The sequence below is a fragment of the Corvus kubaryi genome, unplaced genomic scaffold (genome assembly GCF_017639235.1).
Source record: "Corvus kubaryi isolate FWS band 111438036 unplaced genomic scaffold, C.kubaryi_AGA036_p1.0 37398, whole genome shotgun sequence".
NCBI lineage: Eukaryota > Metazoa > Chordata > Aves > Passeriformes > Corvidae > Corvus > Corvus kubaryi.
Genome location: NW_024581137.1, coordinates 52,602,543 through 52,624,459, shown reverse-complemented (window position 1 = coordinate 52,624,459; position 21,917 = coordinate 52,602,543). Strand labels below are relative to the sequence as shown.

Sequence of the window (21,917 nt, the reverse complement as noted above, 5' to 3'; positions counted from 1 at the left end):
CCCCAAATTTCTAAATGCAACCTTAATGAAGAGAGCAAAACATAAACACCTAGAAGACAGGCAGACGCCAAAGCACTCAAAACAAAACCCACAACACAGCCTGAGACAACCATGCCTGAAGTGCTCCAGGAAGACCACCGGAAACCCTGGCCTTGCTCTGATCCATCTTGGTGGCTTTCTTTAACCTAGTTAAACTGTGCAAAAGGAACTCTGCTTTATTGTGCGCCTGCTGAAACTTTCAATCAAATAAAAGCCATTTACTCTCTGCCAGCTTTCATTCATTACCATTCCTGGGCACCCAGCACACTGGGAAGGCGAAGCTCAGGGGCACACACTCACTCCCAGGAACTCTGGACTGCCTAAGAAGACACAGACTGTTTCACTATACATGACAACTATATGAGCTTACATCCTTATGGTGCTTTTCCCCTGCTGTTTGCTTCTCTAGAGAAGGAGGGACCCAAATTATACTAAATGAGACAAACAACATCTCAGTTGCTGTCTCTGCAATAAAGCAAACTGTGCCTCAATATGCCGTTGGAAGACTGAAAACACGGTGCTCATTAAACAGCATGAAAGTAGTGCGTGTTAGTTGTGAAAAAAACTTAGTGAAAGTTTTCCTGCAGAAGATTAAGGAAGAACAGGAGCACTGCATTTCACGAGTCAAACTCCTAGAGATGGATCCTAGCATTGGCCTGGCAAAGGGACACCTCAGATACACCTCAGACATGCTCTTGGAAGCACCTGGCTTCCAAGTATGTTTAATGTTTATGGCCTCCCAGTATGTTTAATGAACGTCTTCAGATTTGGTTATGGAATTCTACTTTGAAGCTACTGGGAATGAAGGACCCATGGATGATGAATAAATGTGAAGCTCATTTGCAGATTCATACATAAGGTTTTATTTTGCACCTTCTTTTCATGACTGTTTCTGGTTCAATGAAGGTCTTGCCTATGTACAGTGAGTTAGCAGGGAGACAGATTCAAAAAACCTAATTGTACAACTCTCCAATGTCTCTTGGCTATTTTTTAATATCACTATCCTTTATTAAAACTTCAGGAAAATACTAGGGAACATTGCACTTAAAAAAGTATTATTTCAAGGCAATTATATCATAGTTCTCACCTGGCTGGTGAGGACACAAAAGCCTTCTTTCTTATTAAAAGAAATTCCCCAAAGGTACAAGGACTAAAGTTCCTGTCCATATGGGCCATCAAAAGGGTTGAGACTTCCACACGCTTTACAACTTGGGTAACTCACAGAATCATATCTGGTTGAGGCTGGAAGGCAGTGCAGAGTCACTTCGTACAAATCCCTGTTCAAGCAGGGCCACCCAAGCCAGCTGCCCAGATGGTTTTTGAGCATCTCCAAGGATGAAGATATGAAATACTAGGGAAAAAGATTAAATTGCTTAACACTGACAGGGAACAGATAGGCAGGGAAGTCACTGGGACCGGTAAGATTTACAGCACGTGTATGAAATTCATCTTTTAATTAACACTTCCACCACATTTGCTTCAGTAATACGTATACAGCGATGAAAAGACAATCCTTAGATTTTATATTATTTAAGTTGTAATTTGGATTTTTTCAAATGAGGAAAAAATCACTTTACAGAGGTTCAAAATTTTCTTCCCTTATTACTTTTATTCCCCTTCATAGAGCAGAATGCAGAGAACACTCAAAGAAAATAACAAACAGCGCAAAGCACCCTCAGTTGATTATGTGGACTACCCACCTTCCTAACAGTAGCTGGTCTCCTTACTTACATGTCTTATGTAGACATTTACAACATTCTGAGTAATAATTGTCTTAATAATTTTCTGGTTTCCTGCTCTATCATCAGACCCCTTGGAAACCTCTCCCCATGTGAGACACATGTGGGACATGCAGACTCATGGGGGAAGCCCTGTTTTTTGTAAGACTCCCCTGTGGCAGGGGTTCCCTTGCAGACCATCACAGCCATCCCTGCTGGTGGAAAGGAGAAGGCTGGAGATGGCTGGGATTTTATTACACGATCACAACTTTCTTTGGGGATGTGATGAAGCAACATCGACTTAAGATCCGAAATGTTCATTACAAATAATCCTTTTCTGTTTTCTAGCAATCACAAGGCCCTGTTCTGCAAGCTACTTGGGTAAACATAAAGCAAAATAAGGAGATGTCTCTGTGGGCTCTGCTGTGGCAATCAGGCAAAGAAAAGACACCAGCAAATCCAAAAGGTTTTCTTTTAAATACTCAGAAACTACCTGCCAAGCCAAAACCTAATAATACTGTAAGAGTTCTACCAGAAAGAAAATCTTTAAAATCTTGTAAGATTCATTATAAAGTGACACTGAAAAAAAAAAAAAACCAACCCTAACAGCTGTCATAAACATAAAATTAATATTCTACTGCTGTTTAGATGCAGCAGGTTGACTGTTTAACCACTTTACTGTCAGACCTACTGATCTGGCAGACAATGAAGCACATGTCATGAGCTTCCAAAACTTTCACTAGAAACAGAAAGTACTGCAGGCTGGAAAATACGAAGATCACCCAACACAGCAGGAACATCCCAGGGGTCTCAACTGTTGCTTACCAAGATGTTCTGCAAGAGGGAGTAACAAGTTTTAAAGGCAGACACAACACTTATTTTTGCACAAGGAAGGGGTAGTGCTGTGTCAGAAAACAGCCAATGGGACCAGGTGCTTTATACAGCCTCAAAGGGGTCTGCGAACTACAAACACCAAAATGCTCCAGCAGTTTAGACAGATAAAAACCAGGTCAGTATACCAACAATATGAAAAGAAACCTTAACAAGGGAATGCAAACTATGAATTTAAAATGTCTACCTGTCCTGCTTTTTGCTAGCATAGTAATTTTCTTTTTAGTACTGGGTTCAGTGCTGCGTTTTGGATTTAGGGTGAGATTAAAGTTGGTAACACATGGATGTTTTAGTTTTTGCTAAGCAGCGATTACTCTAAAGCAAGAACTCTTCAGTTTCCCATGTTCTGCCAGCGAACAGGTGTACAAGGAGCTGGGAGGCAGCACGGCCAGGACAGCTGACCCCAACTGGCCAGAGGGGTACTCCACACCATAGAACACCATGTCCAGTAAGTATATCACAGGATGGTTTGGACTGAAAGGGACCTTAAAGATCACCCGCTTCCAAACCCCCTGCCATGGGCAGGAACACCTTTCCCTAGACCAGGTTGCTCAGAGCCTCATCCAACCCCAGCCTTGAACACTTCTGAGGATGGGACAGCCACAGATTGTCTGGGCAAGCTGTGCCAGGGGCTCACCACTGTTCTGATCTCAGCCCAGGGGTTCCACCTTTTTCCAGTTCTCCTCCCTATCCCACCAGGGCAGGAGCTGAGGGAGCACCTGGCATGGTACCTGGCCAACAGCTGGGATAAATCATGACACTGTCCAGTATTATAATTACAAAGTTCACTCACTGTCCCAACTCAGGAACAAAACAAGTTCCACTACTCAGAGTTCATAATTCTGTTACTGCTCTAGGTACAATTCGATAGAAACATCACTTCTCCTGCCAGTGTCTGAGGAAGTCATGTGCAGAGATCTCCTAGGTGCAGAAATCTTTTACAATAATCCAAAAGAGGGTAGTTTAAGATTAACTATTAGAAAAAAATATTTCCCTGTGAGGGTGGTGAGACCCTGGCACAGGTTGCCCAGAGAAGCTGTGGATGCCCCAGCCCTGGCAGTGCTCAATGCTGGGTTGGATGGGGCTCTGAGAAATGTGGTCTAGGGGAAGGTGTCCCTATCCATGGCAGGGGGTTGGAACTGGATGATCTTTAATGTCCCTTCCAACCCCAACCATCCTGTAAGTCTCTGATTTACTTACTGCAACAGGTGTTAGATGGAGATGAGAAGAAAACCTGCAGTTATTCTTGGTTTGTACATTCCACTCTATATTTTGATACTTTTCATTCAAATGAGCTCTTAACTGCTTTCAACAGTTAAATAAATTTCATACAGAAAATAATTGTGCAAATTTTGTATTAGTTATAAAATAAAAACAAGCTTCTCAATGTCGGACCATTTAAACTAATTCTGGTCACCCTAAAAACATTACACTATATTATGGATAACCATGGAACCTCCATGACTGAGGGACTTCCTAAGCTAGGAGTGGTATTCAACAGCACTCATCTGATTATTTTTCCACTAATTTGTTTAGGTCTTTTTGAAACTCAGGTCAAGTTGTTCATGCCCAAAGCATCCAGTAACAATGAATTCTGTAATTGCAGTAGATGCTGAGTGCAAATGCACCTGCTCTTGTACTCTCTGAACATGACCTGCTGTCCCCTAATTTTTGTGTTGCACAACAAAATGAATCACCGTGCCCTGTTTGTTTTCTCCACACCACTCATCATTTTTTAGACCCTATTACATTCTTTCTCAGTGAAATCACTTCAGATTGAATGAAGGCTTTTACCTTAACTGATCCCCACACAGAAGCTATTACTTCTTGTCATACTCGCTGGCCTTTCCTGTACTTCCCCAATTACAGCTCATCCTTTTGGAGAAGGGAAAGCCGAACTGCACGTGGCATTTAACATGCCAAGGATTTATAAAGCAACAGTAAAAAGAAAAAAAAACCTCCCTGACGCTTTCTTCCGCTTATCCCTTTGCCAGTAATTCCTAGAATTTGTTTCTCTCTTTGACTTATGAAAGCTTCTGCAATTCTCAGAAGAACTGAAGCACCACTTGCTCAGGTAGCAAAAGCTATCTGACAGTGATTATTTGTTTACATAAAAGCAGGATGGTAATTCTGCCCTGCATGTTCTTTTACATTAACTACTACTGAATTAAGAGTCATTTAATCTTCTGTGGTCACTCTTCAATGCCCTGCAAATGGGTACCTCTCTTATTATCCTAAATAAGTTCATTTTACTCACTACTTTCTTTCCCTTTGAACCTGACCTAGAAAAGGGCTACCAGGGTAGGTGTTTGTGGGACTTCAACACCAGCCTGGTTTATACTGCGATTTTAATTCATCAGCAGAATTTCTCTTCTATTTCTTTTACCAAACTGAAGAGCCAGTCTCAACATAGCATTACTGTAGCAAAAATTAAGACAGGTCCACAGAATTAGCAAGTGGTTCCTGCTCATGGCAGAAGAGATATAACAAGATTATTTTTAAGGTCCCTTCCAACCCAAACCATTCTGTGGTTCTGTGAACTAAAACATACACAGAACAGCCCTTTCTCCAGTGAGGAGAAGAGCATTTAGCACACAAAACATATGCTACTATTTCAATGTATTTGACTGGTAATGCCCATGAAGATTCTTCCATCACATCACTAATGACACAGCAGCAGAGTTAAGCGTCAAGGTAATAGAAAAGAGGAATATTCTTGGTCTTTGAAAACTTCCAAAACCTGCTGGATTACGTTTAACAAAGCACAGTTGATACCAAAACTGCAAAAGCAGTATTGAATAAGCAAGGGAGAAAAAAAAAAAAAAAAAAAAAAAAAAAAGAGGAAGAAGTTGCATTTCAGAAATAACCTCCAGAATGAAAATCTCAGTGAAGTTAAAATTCATTTGGAAGTAACAGATGCCACCAGCTCTCAAAACACCCGAGACAGAGATATCGGTCAGAAGGCAAAAAAAAAAAAAAATCAGATTTTTCTAAATGGCCCATCTTAAGTGTGCATGATGATAAATGGCATTAACTGAGTAAGCCTGTAATGGTTTAAATGCAAATATCAAATAACTTCCTCTTGTGTTTGCTTTCCTCATTACAAACAAATTACCAGAATATAAAGCAAAAATATTAAGATGCTTATAATAATTACAACAACATACTTCAGTTCTGCTAATTTTTCCAGCGGCTGAGCAGGTAGGAGTCAGCGCTGTAAGAAAGAAGAAATCACTCCTCTTCTAATGACTACACAGAATATTAATTGCCTTAAAAATATTTAAGTGCATTTCTAAGCACATATTTGCCACAAATATATATCTCCAAGTTTAATCTAAAAGCAAGCCCTCAGCAGTGTTAATTCTTCCTTTCATTAATTTTAGAAAGGATGGGTGGTAAGCGGCCAAAGTATCTGCCTGGATTTTAAAACTACTTTGGTATTAACACATTGCCAAGATCTTTTGCCATCCGTTCACCCAAACCAGGACTTGCTCTCAGGTGTGTTTTACTTTGCCTCAATGAGAGACTCTACTCTGTAGGATTCACAAAATTGCAAAGGATGTCTGTATTTCCTTTAATAAGCAGGATATTGCAGAAATTTTCCTTTCTCTAGAAAAATGCTTTTTAGGCTGCTTCAAAGCTGATGAGATTCTGAATTAGTCCAAAATTCCCTGGCAACTTCTTCATGAATTACTTTCCTCCACTGAGAAGTGTTTGTTTCTGGTTCTTCAGTGCTTTGCTCAGACACAAACAAGGCTGGTCAGAGGAAGTTTTATCTTCAGGAAGTTAATGTGAAGTCCGACAAGAAATCAACTCGCCAGGCAACGTCACTGGGTCTGATAAAAATATTACTAACAACAATAATGCAGATAAGGAGCTATTGGTTGATAAAATCATCCAGGCTCTTTTATCTATTATCAATTCCGAAGCCTCTCAACACCCTGGGGGGTTGAGAGTCTGGTAGAAAGTACTGCTCTAAGAGCTGGTTGACATGGTATGGATAGTAAACAGAATACCTGATGGATTTACTATTAATTTCCCAAGAGACTCAGCAGTTCAAATAAACTTACTTTATTGCATTTCTCCCAGATCAGGATTTGAATATCAACATTTTTATGGGACACAAACAGGAAGAATTACAGACTCTAGGATGAGTTGGGGTATTTCACAAGTGTTCTCAAAAAAAAAAAAAAAAAAAAAAGGAATAATCAGATAATTAACACACAGAATTCAGTTTCAACTTAAATGCAGAGCCAAGAAAATATCAAGTACAGAAACTTGCTGAAGCTAACAGAAGATGGGGAAAAGAAACAGAAGCCAAGTCTTCATTAGTAGCAAAAGGGCTACCAAACCTACAGAAAGCCTATCAGGAGCTATGTGGTGTATTATTTCATTCTTTGGATTAGCAGTTTTATATTTGCATATACCCCTGTGCACAAAGCCACATGCTTTCCAGAATTTTCTGGATTTGTATTTTTTGGCCATTAGAAACTCGCTCATCAGAAGAAAACTACCCTTATGGAGATGAGAAGCGCAAGAGGATCCAGAGGGGAACACATTATTGTGCAGCAAACAGTATTTTACTGAAAACCAGAAAGGTGGAAAGTGTTGACACAGCTGGAAGGTCTTGACAGGGCCAGAGGCAACAGGCACCAAAAACACAGGAAGCCCCCTCTGACCATCACAAAACTGTTTTTTACTGTGAGGGTGCCTGAGCACTGGCACAGGTCGTCCAGGCAGGCTGTGGAGCCTCAATCCTTGGAGATAAAAGCTGTCTGAACATGGTCCTGGACAGCCAGCTCTAGGTGACTCTGCTTGAGCAGGGGTGTGGAGCAGATGATCCCCAGAGGCCCCAGCCATTATTAACTACGATGCTGTGGTGCCAAAATGATAGAAAGAACGGGTAACCACAACATCAGCTGGAGAGAGAAATACCAGTGCAACATCACTGGGGGAACCACAGTGAAGAAAAATGAAGGAACAGACAGCTGGAAAGACCAATACAAAACTGAAAAGCAGGAACAGACATTAAGTGAGGAGGCAAAGGATGACCAAGAGACAGGGATGGTGGGTAAATGAAAGGAGTCTGTCCTGAGGTTTACAAGAACCTGAAAATCCATTGATTCAGAAGAAGCAGCTGTCAACATCCTTTTTTCATGAAAAAGTTTACTTAGCGCCAAACAGATCGTTTTTTCCAAATTCCAGAATTTCCTTTCTCCAATTCCAAATCCCTCCTCCTCTCTTTCTGTCCTTAAGAATTCATCTATACCAAAGTGAACTTAGTACTTGGCAGGAAAGGGACAGGGCTCAGGAATCGCTGCAGTTGGCAGGGAGAAGCAGCCATACTGAACTGATCAGAGCAGCACACGGCTCACCCTGCTCTGCTTCCAACTCTGCCTTGTTTCACATGTGAGATTACAGAATTTTGGGAAGGGCAGTAACTTGTTTCCCGAACTGCAATTAAAATGACTGTGCCTCAGCATTGCAAAAGAGCCCCTTTGGGAAGAATTTTTGCCTTTTTTTTTTTAAACAAACATTTGTGTCAACATTACAAATGGAAATAATGTTTGGTACTTGCACACCCCTTGCTTTTCCTCCCCATAAAAGATTTGACAGCTACCCTACACATCTACACTAAGCACAGCTATTTATTTTAGGTGGGATTACTGAACACAACATTAGTAACATGGACTTCTCTCATTTTATGAAACTTAATTAATTCACAAAAGGGCACCAGTAATGCAAGACTCCATAAATAAAACAAAACCGAAACAACCTCAAAAACCCAAACTCACACTAAACTCACTAGTTAGTGTGACCAAGCACTTGTGACACTCACTCAAACTCAGTCAAAGAATTCTTGATTATTCTCAACATATGAATCGAACACTGCAAAAGAAGCTAGGAACACAGACTCAAAATATGTCACACATCACATGTCAAGATCTTTAGATATTTCAAGTTTTGTAATATTACTATATTGTGTTTTGGTTTGCCAACTACTGCAGAAAATTGTTGGCAAGACACTATTTGCAAGAAAACAAAACAAAAATCTTTTTAGTCGAAGTAGAAATTAATAAACTAGTACACAAATACCCTTCAATTTAATTAACACAGTTTTAAACAGAGCAACAAACTGGGATTATTCCTCCTTCTACATTTCTGTACTAACACAGGTAAATGCTTAGAGTAAGTTTGAGACCGCAGGCCTTTTCAGATAATATGATTAAACCTCTAAGCAAGTCACATGGTGCCCAACTTTTAAAATGACGTAATTGTGATTCTGTCTCTATCAAACTGATCAACATGATCATGCTCTTTCAAGTCTATTTTGGTTCCCCTGCAAAAAGGGGATTTCAGACCTATGTATTTTCACTAGGCATCTTTTCAGCAATGAGTAGTCTGCAAATCTGTCCTGGGCTCAGCACTGAAGTGATGGTGCCTCACTTCAGCAGCAGATCCAGTGGTGTCTTGGTCCATTGGGATTTCCAGCACAGTGCTCCTACTGCCCACACCTTTAGAAATGGCTATCAGCCCCGTGTGACACTCAGGATTATTTTGATAAAAGATAATGGAGAGACTTATCTATATGCACTCTCAGAGCCTTAAAAATAATTATCTGTGTCCCTTTCTCTTCTGGAGCAGAAACTGCTCTCAGATCTCTGTTGAGGAACTTTGTTAATAATGACAAAAGCAAAAAAAATACAGCTACCACTGAATTCCCTACACAGTAGTGTACCAGTTGTTAAGTTTTAATTTCTTTTTGGGTTAGTTTTTTTTTCTTTTATTGAAACATATTTGAAATTTGTAAAACTCTTCACTTACAATCACATTTTCTGTCCCCTTCGCTGATTTCTGTAAGACTTAATCTACCATGTAGGATAGGAAGAGTAATAATAATAGAATTAGAACAAGTCTTCCTTTCCCCTACTCTGTTTTTCTACATACAAATACCTACTCCAAATTTTTCACTTCCAAGTTTATTAACTAGTAATTACCCACTTGTAGAAGCTGCAAAAGATCACCCAAATTCACTACCACCAGCAGTTTACTAGCAGGGGCAGAAAAACAATGGACAGAACAAAACAATGAAACATCCCTGTATTAAGCTTTAATCTAGACTCCCACCACATGCCATTAACACTTAAATTCAACACAAGTTGTGACTAAACACTACTGACATTCCCCAAAGCCTCGAGTCACAAGCACAAAGCCTTCTCAGCATCATTACACATCTAGCAAGTAGGAAGCAAGCAACCAGCACACAGAAAGCACATCCTCAGGAGGATTTCAGCCTCCTCCTTGGTGGCTTTCACCACAGCAGCCACACTCCTGCATGGCCCATGAAAAATGCTGCTGCAAAAATGGCTCTTTTCAGGTCCTCTACTTGTTTTCCCTATACATCTACACTAAGCACAGATCCTTGTCTTCATCTTAAAGGACTTCATCATTTTACCCCCTCCACTAAGCAGCTTTGAGAGGAACTGGACAACTCCCTTAACTCAGCTGGCACTTCCAAGCCATTTCTGCCCTGACCACCAGCTTCTGCTGTTCGTGTCTCTGTGCTTCCTTCCACTTGTCTCATTACACATACAGGGTCACCTAATTAAATTTATAAACCCTTATGTCTCAATGCATTTTCAAGGCTTATTTCTGTCAAACCAACAAACATCTGCCAAGTGGCCACAGCATCATCCTTCCTGGTGGGTTTCATCATTCTACACTCAGTCCCTGGTTAAAAACAGGCAAATGGCTGCAGACACGTGCCTGGCAAGGAGATGACAGTTCTTCACTATGGCCTTTATCTGGTGTGTTGGCTCATCTGTTTGTCTCTTTAGGTTCCTAAACTGCCAGAACAGAAATCACAAATTGTTTCAACAGTACTCCGTCCAAAACAATGAGCTCCCTCTGGTAACTGAAGCATTTGGGTACCACCACAACAAATATTTACCAAAGCAAGAACAGAGATTTATCCTGTTTCCTAAGCAGTACCAGGAAGCATTAACATTTGGTTATCCTGGTTATCCCTTTGGTATATAATCTGCTGTAGTTAGCTGAAGATACAGGTCAATAAGTAGTGTATTTTGGCAGGTATTCCAAAAACAGCAGCTGCCACTTTAGAGCTTTTATTTTTATTAGATATAGCCTTGCAAAAGTAGGAAAAGAACCTCTACATATCTACACTACAAAGGCATTAGACTACTTAAAAACAATTCTTCCAATAGCTTTAAATTAATATAGGTTTAAATAAAGGTTTTTTTTTCCTTTTAAATCCTCCCAAATGCATGTTATGGTTTAGCACAGTTTGGTTTTTTAGTAAAGGCGGCTCCATCAGCTACAGAAGTGATTCTCTTGCAAAGAGGTGCTTACAGCTTCCTCTGTGACCTAACAGAACCTATCAACTGGCTAGTTTGAATATTGGCAACTTTTTAAGCCACTTAAGAAGCTTGACACGCCTCTGTGAACCACATTTAAGAACAAACAGAGGGAAAGCTCCCTTGCCTTCTGGCTTTCAGACATGGGGGGGGGGGGGGGGCCTGCAGGTGGCCCAGCAGGGCCGGGCTGGGCCTTGCTCTGCCTGTCTGGGTCGGCCGTGGCGTGGCCCTGCTCCATCTATGGCCCCCCAGCCCTGCTCTGGCCCGGCTCCCCAGCCCTGCTCCATCTACGGCCCCCCAGCGCTGCTCTGACCCTGCTCCCCACCCCCTCTCCAGTGAGGCCAATGATTCAGCTGAAGCTGCCCCACTGCCTGGCAAAGTTCATGTGACCAACAGCGATAAGTGAAATTCCAGCTGCGGGGCCAGGTGAGATCAACCCTTTTAGTGCTGTAAGTTTCCTCCAGAACAGATGAAGCCTGCAGACATCAATCCTCTCCCGAGTCAGAGGAAAGGAAAAGGTGATGGCAAGTGAAGAGAACACCAGAGAGAGACCAAAGTCAGTAAAGAAGGAAGAGCTGAAACCCTGAGGGAGAAGAAAGAGGAGAGCTTAGAAGCTGAAAATCTGTTGTAAAGCCATGGTGGTGATGGACTATGATATATCAGAGTACCCGTTGTAATTTCATGAAAACATGGGGGGGGGTGGAGCATTCAAATTGCAATTGTGAGCAAAAGTATCTGTGCTGAAACAAGCAAATGACTGTGGCTGTAATTATGAGCAAAAGTACTTGTGCTGAAATAAGCAAATGACAGTAGCTGTAATTTGATGAGGACCCTTGCTCCCAAGGAAGGAGATGACCTCTGTTCCTAGAGATGAAAGTGATGAGGACCCTTACTCCCAGGGGAGGAGGAGGACCTCTACTCCTAGAGATGAAGATGCTCCCAGACACGGGTGAAAAGAATCTTTGTTTCTCAACGGCTCAACCTTAAAATGGTACCCCAGTAGCTCAAGACTGGACCCTCCAAAGCAGTTGTGGGGAAAGCTGTAAGTTGGGGGAAGGGACTTTCATGTGCGAGCAAAGAACCAACCCGGGCAGCTGGCTTGCTGTGATATTGAAGCCATGAGAGAACTTCTTGTGGAGATGTCTCCATAGCATGAGCAAGAGAGACTCCTCTCCCTAAGTGAACTGAAAAAGGTTATTATAGAAATGGTAAACTGACTGAAAAATCTCAAGAGTTGTCTTTTTACACTGTCAGTGGGAGAAGGGAGAAAGGTGGGGAGGAGGAGAAGTGTTCTGAAGGTTTAGTCTGACTTTTTTTTTTCCCCTTTCTTTTAGGTCTGTTAATAAACTTTATATTCTTTTAAGTTTTGTGCCTGCTTTGCTTTCTCCTAATTCTTATCTCATAGAAGCAAAATAAGTAAGTAATGGAATATTTTGAACCAAACCACTACACTCTAATTGGTGTTTCTGCCTGGTTTACGAACCCACTACAATGCATGTCTCAGACTACAAAATTAAAGAACTACTTCTTGTCTACCAAAGTCCTGCATAACTAAATGCATTTCTGAGAGAGAAGCAATACCCAGAGAGCATCAGCACTATATTCTCAGTACCTGTTTCCACAGTGTTTTCTGTTTCTGCTGCCTCCAAACCATCCATACTGTCTTCATCCTCCACTGCAGTTTTTCCTCTACTCCGAGGCCTGCAAACATAAGGAAAAAACTCTGTTTAGACTGAAAGCATTTGTAAAATTAGGATTTAAATCACTTCATTTTGAGGGATTAATGTCAGCACTTAATTATGTTACATTCAAGCTAACCCATGATTTCAGTCTTCTACAAGCTGGAAGCTTCCTCTCCTTTTTTCCCATTCTAGGTTCTGTCTCCAGCAAGGTACACTTGAACCAGTGGTTGGCCCCTTAAGTTTTTCTGATTCTTCTTACAAGAAAAATACAGTAATGAACTTTTACTGATCAAACAACAGACTAACTCAGCCAGATTTTGATACAAGCATCCTGTCTGCTCTATGTAACACGTAACTATAGAGAGATAAGAGAGAATACTATCAAAAGCTGGGCAGTAGCTACTATAAAATAGAGACTGATCCATGCAGAGCACCCTTGGAAGAAATTTCCATGGAATAATAATGATGCTGAAGCAATGAAATTGAAACACACATTATTTTCAGTGAAACAATATTTTGACACATCAAGTAAAATGTTATGAGAGATGACTAGATGTCATCACATTAAAAAAGTCATCACGTGAGGACAGCCTGTCAAAACTAAAATACCTGGCAGATTTGTTTCAATTTCAACCAAGGTCTGATGGAAAGCAGACAGGTTTATGCCACAAATTCCAGCCTTTTTTCCCTGCCTGGCTCTTCAGCAACTATCACGGTGGGCTGTTGAGAAGCCCAGGCATCCAGATTCCCAGCTGTTCAGCAGCCCATTTGAAAGGGAGCCAAGAGCTTGGCAATTCGCCTCCCAAATTTTCAGGCTACTTGGCAACCTGCCTGGCGTGCTGACGGAAAGCCTGGGAGACCCTGGGAGCTTCTCATTCCAAGTACACAAATTTTGAGCGGTTTGGGGCATCTCAGCAGTTCCAATGTCTCAGAGCTCCCAGGCAACCATTCACCCAACCAACATGCCTTGAATCAGGATGCCATGCAGGCCAGCACACGGGCACCCCGCCTGCCCCCCCAGACAAAACCCCTCCAGTTCCTCTTTCACAGAGGATTCTGAAAGGTTTGGGTTTAGTTCTGCGTTGGGGAGAAAAGGTTTTGCGTTTTTTTGAAGTGATTAAATCATTTCAAAACCAGCATTTCCTTTTTTTGTACAGTCTGTTGTAGCACTTAGGTCTATCCAAACTACTTCTGCAAGACTGGATCTGCTATATCAGCTACAAAAGAAACGCTATCATGCCATGCCTTTGGTTCTCTTGGATCAAAGAACCGGGCAGAACTGGAACCGTCTCTGAAATCTATACTGGTTGCTCTCCTGCAAAAAGGGAATTGACTGCCTTGGACTAAGTACTTAGCAAGACAACCCCTTCAAATTGAGCTGGGGCCATTTTTGTCTCTGCAAAGGAGGAAAAGAAGTATTAAAAGGAGGCTCAAACCAAAGTCTGAAAACCTCCCACTCAGCTTACAAAGGAGCTGGGGGGAAGAGGAATGCCGGAAGAGATTAAGGACAGGAGGACTTTTCTTGGTATCCCTGTAAAATTTGTTCAGGATAATGCTGAAAAACGTGAGTGCAGTAGGAACCCTAGGGATTACAAGGTTATCTTTCCCCTTGCCTGCTTATCCATAAGCAGCAACAGCACACCCAAAACACATAAAATAAGTAATAACCTTCTTACAAGAGACAGAAGCATCCCCTTCACTTACTTGCCACTTTACAAGCTCCCAGTGTAGTCTCTTAAAATCCACGTTTCACAAAAATTACAACCAGAATAAACTGCATAGTGACCACAAGAAACGGTCTTGCACTGCTCCCTTCAGCCACCATATCAGCCCATCCAGGAGTGCACCGACCAGTGAGCCAGCCAGAATGGGGACATGTGTTTTGGAAGTGGGAAGGACACAAACATTTCCAGCAGCAGCATCTCAGATGGTCACAGAGATGGATTCCCATCCGTAACAAAGAGTAGGGAGTAGAGCAAATGGAGTATCACAGCCACTGGACAGAACAGGCTCTTCCAGCAAGATTAAGATACAGCAAGGAAGGTTAACACTCTTCTAACACTTAGAGGAACAAAGCGGCAGGTAAAGAAACTAAAGCATTTAAGTATTAAATTTCTTGCAGTTCTTCACAACATCCCAGCACATCATCCAGCACCCAGTGAAAGGATAGGAATGCAGGTGAGTGAAATCACTTCCCTTGGTGCACGAATGCTCAAAAGCTTTACAGAACACAATCAGCTAAGAACAGGGATTATTTCTAAATCCTATCCCAATTATTCTTCTACCAACTATCTGTGTGCAATGCAATTTACAAGACCATACTAAACAAGGATTACTGTGCAATCATCACAAACATAAATGATAATTCTGCTTCTTCACACGTACCCCTTTTCAGTATTACCAAACACAGCTCTGGAGGCAAAACTTGCTGGATAGTGGAAGATGATGACTGTTTATGTTTATTTAATAATTTAAAGACAAGTTTAGATCTTCTGTTAAACTACAGTTCATGTATTAAACACCAAAGTACCTCACAAAACCTTTTTAAACATTTTGTTTAAAAAAGAGGAGTATTCGCTCCTTGAACTCTCTATCCTATTTTAGCGACCTATTTAACACCAAGGAAAAGCAGAGGTTTCAATTAATTAAACATAACTGCTTCTTTCAGCAGAAATAACCACTCCTGATATTTTCTTGCCATTCCCCTTCCCCAAACAAGACAAAAAACCCTTCTTAATGTTGTGCAGGTTTTAAATAAAATTGAAAAAACAGTGGAAAACATGGTAGATTATACCACTAACTTATTCTTGCTGGTTACATTCATTTCCCAATCAGCAGAAGAGATTTTACAGCCTACAAATTTATGTTTGGCTTAGAGAAAAAAAAAATTCAAGTCAAAAACCAGTGAAATATACACTGTACTGACAACTATAATTTAATGTTTCCACAGCAAATGCCATCTGAGAAGGCCATATAGCATACCTAATCGCTGCAACCAGCATTTGTAGTAAGAATGGATTGTTTCATGTTATTTGCATTAAGTTTACACATTTTATTTAATAGTTTTATACATAAAGTTTTTGGCTGGTTTGCATAACACTACATTTTTCCACTGAAAAACTCTATATTTATTTCCACTCGCCCTTAAAAACAGTGGGGAAGGCAGCCTGTGCTCTGTTCTTCGCCTTGGACTCGATTTCTTCTCAAGTTCATCCTTCTGAAGAAGGATGTGAGAAGGCAATAGGGGAAAGACGGTGTCTGGGGCCAGTTTTTGCTGCCTGAAAGCAATTATGGAAAAACAGCCCATGACTATTCCCCTTCACCCACATGAAGCCAGGCAGTCCTGAACCATAATTGCTGTATTGAACATTAAACCTTCAGTTCTGCTCTAGATCTTGAAGCCCAACCCCAAACTTTCTTACTAGGAGGAGTAACTACATCACCCTTCCGCATAACACCGCAGAACCCCCAGCAACTCAGGACGGCAGAAGTATTGTACACAGATGAGCCACATCTCCTAACAGCTCACAACAGACCCAGAACAAAACGTACAGGCAGAGCCTGACCAATACAGACTCCACCAGAAAACAATAAATGTTAGTCAGTGGGCAGGCAGGCAGCTTGGTACGCAGGCTGAAGTGCTGCCAACGTCCCTGCCACGGCTTCCTCGCCCACCTTTTTCCTACAACAGAGTTCAATTTAGAAGGAAAAAAACAAGAGCACATCTATTTCTACTCAAAAGAACAGATCCACTGAGAGAAATATAATTTCTTGAAGTGTTTAAAGCACATTTCAGCATTTTATGGAATAAAGTCAACAACAAAGACAAAACTATACTTTTTTATTAATACAGGACTCCAGTTGAATATAATTACTGTCTACAATAATTTTACTCCTAGTTCCATAAAATAGAGTCATTTATCAAAATCCTTTGTGACCTACTCCTAAATTTTTTTATCAATTAGGTTTTTCAGCTAATGCCTTTCATTAATCTCCATCTTTAAATATACCATAGTAAACAAAAATCTCGTAATTCTTCTCTGGGTAAGCAACTAATTAAATTTAGCCCTGAGGGGGAAAAAAGCCCAGAAAAACCTTTCACAGGGCTCAGCAGAGCATTAGGTACTCCCTCTGCACAGGGGAAAGCCCTGCTGAGGCTGTCTCAAAGCCCTGGGGACTTGGATAACACTGGGAGATCACCAGGTACCTGAGTAGCTTCTGCTGAATGCATGGAGAGTAGAACGGATGTTTAATGCTGGGAGAAAATGGAAAAGTAATGAGATACTGTTTCTTTTCTTCTCTTTTCTGCATGATTGGGGTTCTTTTGGTGTTTTGTTTTGTTGTTTTTTAAAGGTCATAGCAATAGCACCATAACTGGACGAGTACAATGTAGGTCAAAAGTACATCTTGGATCTTACTCATTCTTTCCACAAAGTGATCAGGAATAAGGCCATATGCCAACATTTCCTGGAACCACATGAAATAACTGACAAAGCTACTATACTCAGATGCCTGTCACTGCCAGGTCTAGTTTATGATTACCCAGAAGTTATTGCCAGACACCAGTTTCTGCAAGTCCTCCCTAAGTTGCTACCAACAAAAATCAGGTGACAGCTTGTTCAAGACCACCTATCAAAACTACCATACTCACCCAGAGCATTTTGTTCCAGGCTTACGAAAACAGGTACACATGAGCCACTCAAGAGTTTGCCCCTTTTTCCAAAATGCTGAAACCTCTACATCATCCAGAAAAGAAACCACCTTCCTTCCTATGCTTCACCAACCATGGAGCAAACTGATGGTACTAAATATATAAAACAGGGCCAATAACCTTAAAAAGCAGTGTAACATCTGGGATACAGTAACATCCAAAACCAGCACAGATGTCTTGTTAAATGAACATCTGTCCACAGCCTTATGCTGGAAGATGGTACAGGAATGATTTACAAAAAGGTTCAATTAGTGCTGCCATCAGCACGGCTAGTCACAAATTAATGTTCACAGGCACTTTCACAAGTGAAAGCTGTTACCCTCTTTTCAAGAATCTTTTTAACAGGTGTGCAAAAGCCACATGCTCCCACTACACTACTACTGAACCGTAGAGTCCTAAACACAGCTGTAAAAGTTTAACTGTGCTTAAGTAGAGGCTAAAATACCCAAGGTTCAGCTGCTAGCCCCAAGCAAAGAGAACCACAGCAAGCAAGAACCAATTCATGGAAATGCCTATGAGGATAAGGGGCTTTTTCCCCTCTCTGAACACTACTTTATTCTTTTATCACTTCTAAGAGTTGAGAAAATTCTACATCCAAGTCTGGATAAAATGAAGAACACAGCTCTGGAAGCAAGGAAGATGCCAGCTAACTAGAATTAATTGCAATAGCCCTAAACATTAACAAGCCTAAAATAGGAAACTCACTATCATACTGATTCCAGCTTCAAACTGATTCTGATTTAAAAGATTCTTCACAGGATTTTTCAACTGAGCAACCAGGAACAGGTGAAAACATTTGCCCTTACTCTCCACAGTGTTTTCTTTTGTACATGGTAAAAAAAAGAATGCCACATGTAGTTTCTTCCTATTTACCTCTTGTATTAAATATGTGTAGACTAAAGGATGAGGGATCTGATGTATGGGAAAGATGTGCAACAGAAACATGGCAAGTGAAAGGTGACAAAGAATTGACCGTTTACCAATAGAGAGAAGTGAAAACTTTCTTGTTTAACATCTACTAACCCAGACTTTAACTAAAATCTCATAGAATGTGCACAACCTTCAGTTTCATTATTAAAACATCTCAAAAATACACTTGATCTTGCCTATTAGTCTCCTGGTACAATCAAAAACAAGTGTCTTACTTCTTACTACTTCTAATTTATAAAGCATAGTAATTTTTTCATAAAATACTACATCAAAGAGAAGGGACCCAGCTTACATATAAAACCAAAACATTTCAACTTCCCATCTTACACCTTCCCTAACCAGTAACGATCTAAAAGACATTATTCAGTCACTCAATGTTATTCCTTCACACAGGCTGAAACATCTTCAGAGCTGAAACTTTTCCACATCTATATTTTATACAGTTACCACTGAGAGCAATAAACACCTGAAAAAAAAAATTTTATAGCCTTTGAGATCAGGGATGTCTGAGAAAAAAAAGTAGAAAAAGAACCTACCTCCACTGGATGATTCTCAACTAAACTTTTCCAGTACTCCCCTGTGACAGGGAGATTTGTCAGATTTCCTACACTGGCCAAATAAAGGCAAAGAGAACTACTTTAAAGATTATTTGTACCAAATGTCAGAGATGCATCTTTGTTTTCATTCTAGAGAACAGTCACTGTTGACAGAAAGTAAGCAAGTGCAAAGGAAACCACTGGTAAATGCAGAGCTCTTGAGGCTGTCCTGAGAGGTTGGGAGTGAAGTATCAAAATGAATCTGCATTGCAGAGTTCTAGCAATTTAAAAGCCAAATGAATTAGTACTTTTAAGTAAATGTGGAGTTTGGTTTATCTGTATTTTTGACTTCAGTTGTCCTTGCAGAGTTACCTGTACTATGGAGGTTCTCAGGCCCATACTGGTGGCAAAATTACTTTCCAAGGGAGACTGAGAAAAGGCAAATAGGATGTGCTGCCTGCAGGCACTCATCAGGACCTTCTACCCAAGTCAAAGAGCCATAATTACTGCAACTGGAGTGTCATCTCACTGTTGAAAAAATCTTAATCTCAACTCAGTTTTGCAGAAGGCTGCCAGATCCAGGACCCTGAAGCTGCACTCTGTTGAGAGATGAGGCTGGTCTGGACAAAGCCACCATATTCAGTATTTTCTCTGTTCATCCCTGATGTTATTTACAGTTGTTCAGTTTGAGTCTGGAACTGCTCTTTTAAGAGATAAAGCAGATGAAGGCTATCATAGCCGAAACAGAGCTTTCATAACAATAACAAGACCATGAAGTCTTCTTCCCAACTTATTACCCATTTGGGAACATCCTCAGTGGGTTGGCAAGAGAGACAGAAGGTCACACCAGCCAAAGATCAAACTAGGAAGGATTAAGTATCACTGATTAACAGTTCATTAACAGTTGCAGGTATATAAAATAATACATTTTTCACATAAGCCCATAAAATACCCATGAGATTATAGCTCTGCTACAGCCAGTTATGGCCTGAGACATTGACAATAAGCCGACTACCCTGCAACGGACTTCTGCCCACCTTTTTGTGATACCATTACATGAGAAAATCTGAGTTGGATGGCCAAAGTATGAAGCCAGGCTGCCTGAACTACATGTATGGACTTCAGATTTGGAGACAGTTCCAATAACAGAGTGAGATATCATATAAAAGGCTTTCAGATCTTTCAGCTTTCTTTTTTACTTTTCAAACTGACTGCTTAGACATCTATAAATTCTGTAAGTGAAAATTGCTTTCAGTCAACTATCTGTCACATTAACCCAGCAATGCACAGCATCAGAAACTGCTACAGGTTCTTCTTTCTCAAGAACCACATTCCCACTGATATGTAGCCTCATTTATAGTTTTAGTTCTGTGACATAAAACATTTTACGTGCAGACCTGAACGATTATACACATTTCAGAAAAAACTGCAAAAAAACTTCAGATGCAATTACAACACATTATATATCTGCAGTTTTGCACAAACTACATCCTTTCTAGATTTGTTAGCAATGCATTTGGTCATGTTCGCTAACAAAACGATCCAAAACAACATACTAGAATTGCAGCACCTGCAAGATTTTTTAAGACCTCTTCTAGAATCAAATTAGACAAATTTTTGGGAGTACCAAGAGCTACCAAGAAGAGGCACCCGCAAGTTTCCAAACCCAGCAAGTTCTGTTTATCTACCTGGCTTCAGGCTCGGTAATGGCTCTGTTTTTATAACTCCTCCAGACAACAGTTAGTGTGAAGCTCTTTGGTTAAGTTGCTAAATAATGTTTAGCAAGTCCACTGACTGTTTTCACATGTTCTCTTTTGACAGGCAAAGAGAATGAAATGGCAACATGAACAGCTGAGAGACCACTGGCACTGTCAAGAGCGCAAATTTCTAACCTATGCAAGACTTTCACGTGTGACAAATTCAACCTGCACCATTCAATACTGCACTTGCCCAACACTCCTCTGTCCTCTAAGTAAACAAAATTGCATTAAAAACATGCTACTGCACCCAACACTGCGTTTTCCTGACGGGAAGCATAAGCATCCACTTCGATCTGAACACAAGATTTGTTTCTCCATGACGACAGGCTATGCCAAGTTCTAACTCCTCCAATCTTGTGAACAGCCATGGTGCCCAGAATTCGTTACCCACATCAGCACCAAGCTCATGTCTTTTTTAAGAATTATGCAGCTCCCTGTTCTTTCACACGCTGCAGGGTTTGCCTGCTACTCTTTTCCGAATAAAGGTGGCAACACAATGGTAAGGGCTGTAATTCTCATGTCTGGTGATTTCAAGATCCTGTACATAAAATTCAGCGGATCTGAGTCATCATACACGAGAAACAGCTGCCAAGTACTTGCAACTTGGTAGAAGTTTTGGTCTCTGTGAACAGATTTTTGTAATTTTAGCACCATTAATTAGAAGTCATTTTCAAAGATTTTCTTTTGGAACTTTGCAATCTGACAGTCTTATCACAGGAACATCATGAAGATTCTTACGAAATGCATTTGTCTCTTCAAGTTAAATATCCTCACTGGATGTATTTAGGTGCCAGGTGAAGGCTGTACTCTCTATCACCCAGCCACACACAGTGCAGTTATACAAACAATCCAATAATCTAATACTAAATACTAAAGTTTTTACTCAAGAGAACTGTTTTTATACACAGCAAGTAGAGTCTGTATACACTGATACCAGAGGGCTCTAACCACTGCCTTTATTCATCATTTCTTCAGCTAGGACACTAAAAAAACTATGCAAACATTCAATTATTATATTTTAGATAAAATAACCTCACTCACATGACATCATTTTGAGAGGTTTCCAGATCTTACATCTATCAAAATGCATCAGTCAGCTCAGAACATCTTATGCTTTCTCACCAAATAAAGCTCAGAATCTTCTGTCTCAAGTCACTTTTATTAATGTCTTTAGACTTCATAGCCAACACAAGTCATCCTGAGATTACATGGAAAAGAACTCAATTCGTTCTTATGTTTCTGATGCCACTAATACCACAAAAAAACCCCAACACC

At 40.6% G+C, this 21,917-nt stretch overlaps 1 protein-coding gene across 9 annotated transcripts in view; it reads right to left on the bottom strand.

Annotated features, from left to right (window-relative positions):
- KMT2C (lysine methyltransferase 2C) overlaps window positions 1-21,917 on the bottom strand; it is a 193,429-nt gene that overhangs the window by 132,853 nt on the left and 38,659 nt on the right. For all 9 annotated transcript variants that reach the window (XM_042044205.1, XM_042044206.1, XM_042044207.1 and 6 more), the window contains one exon: window positions 12,636-12,724. In XM_042044205.1, the coding sequence (XP_041900139.1) occupies window positions 12,636-12,724 (89 nt within the window). The remainder of the gene's footprint in view (window positions 1-12,635; window positions 12,725-21,917) is intronic.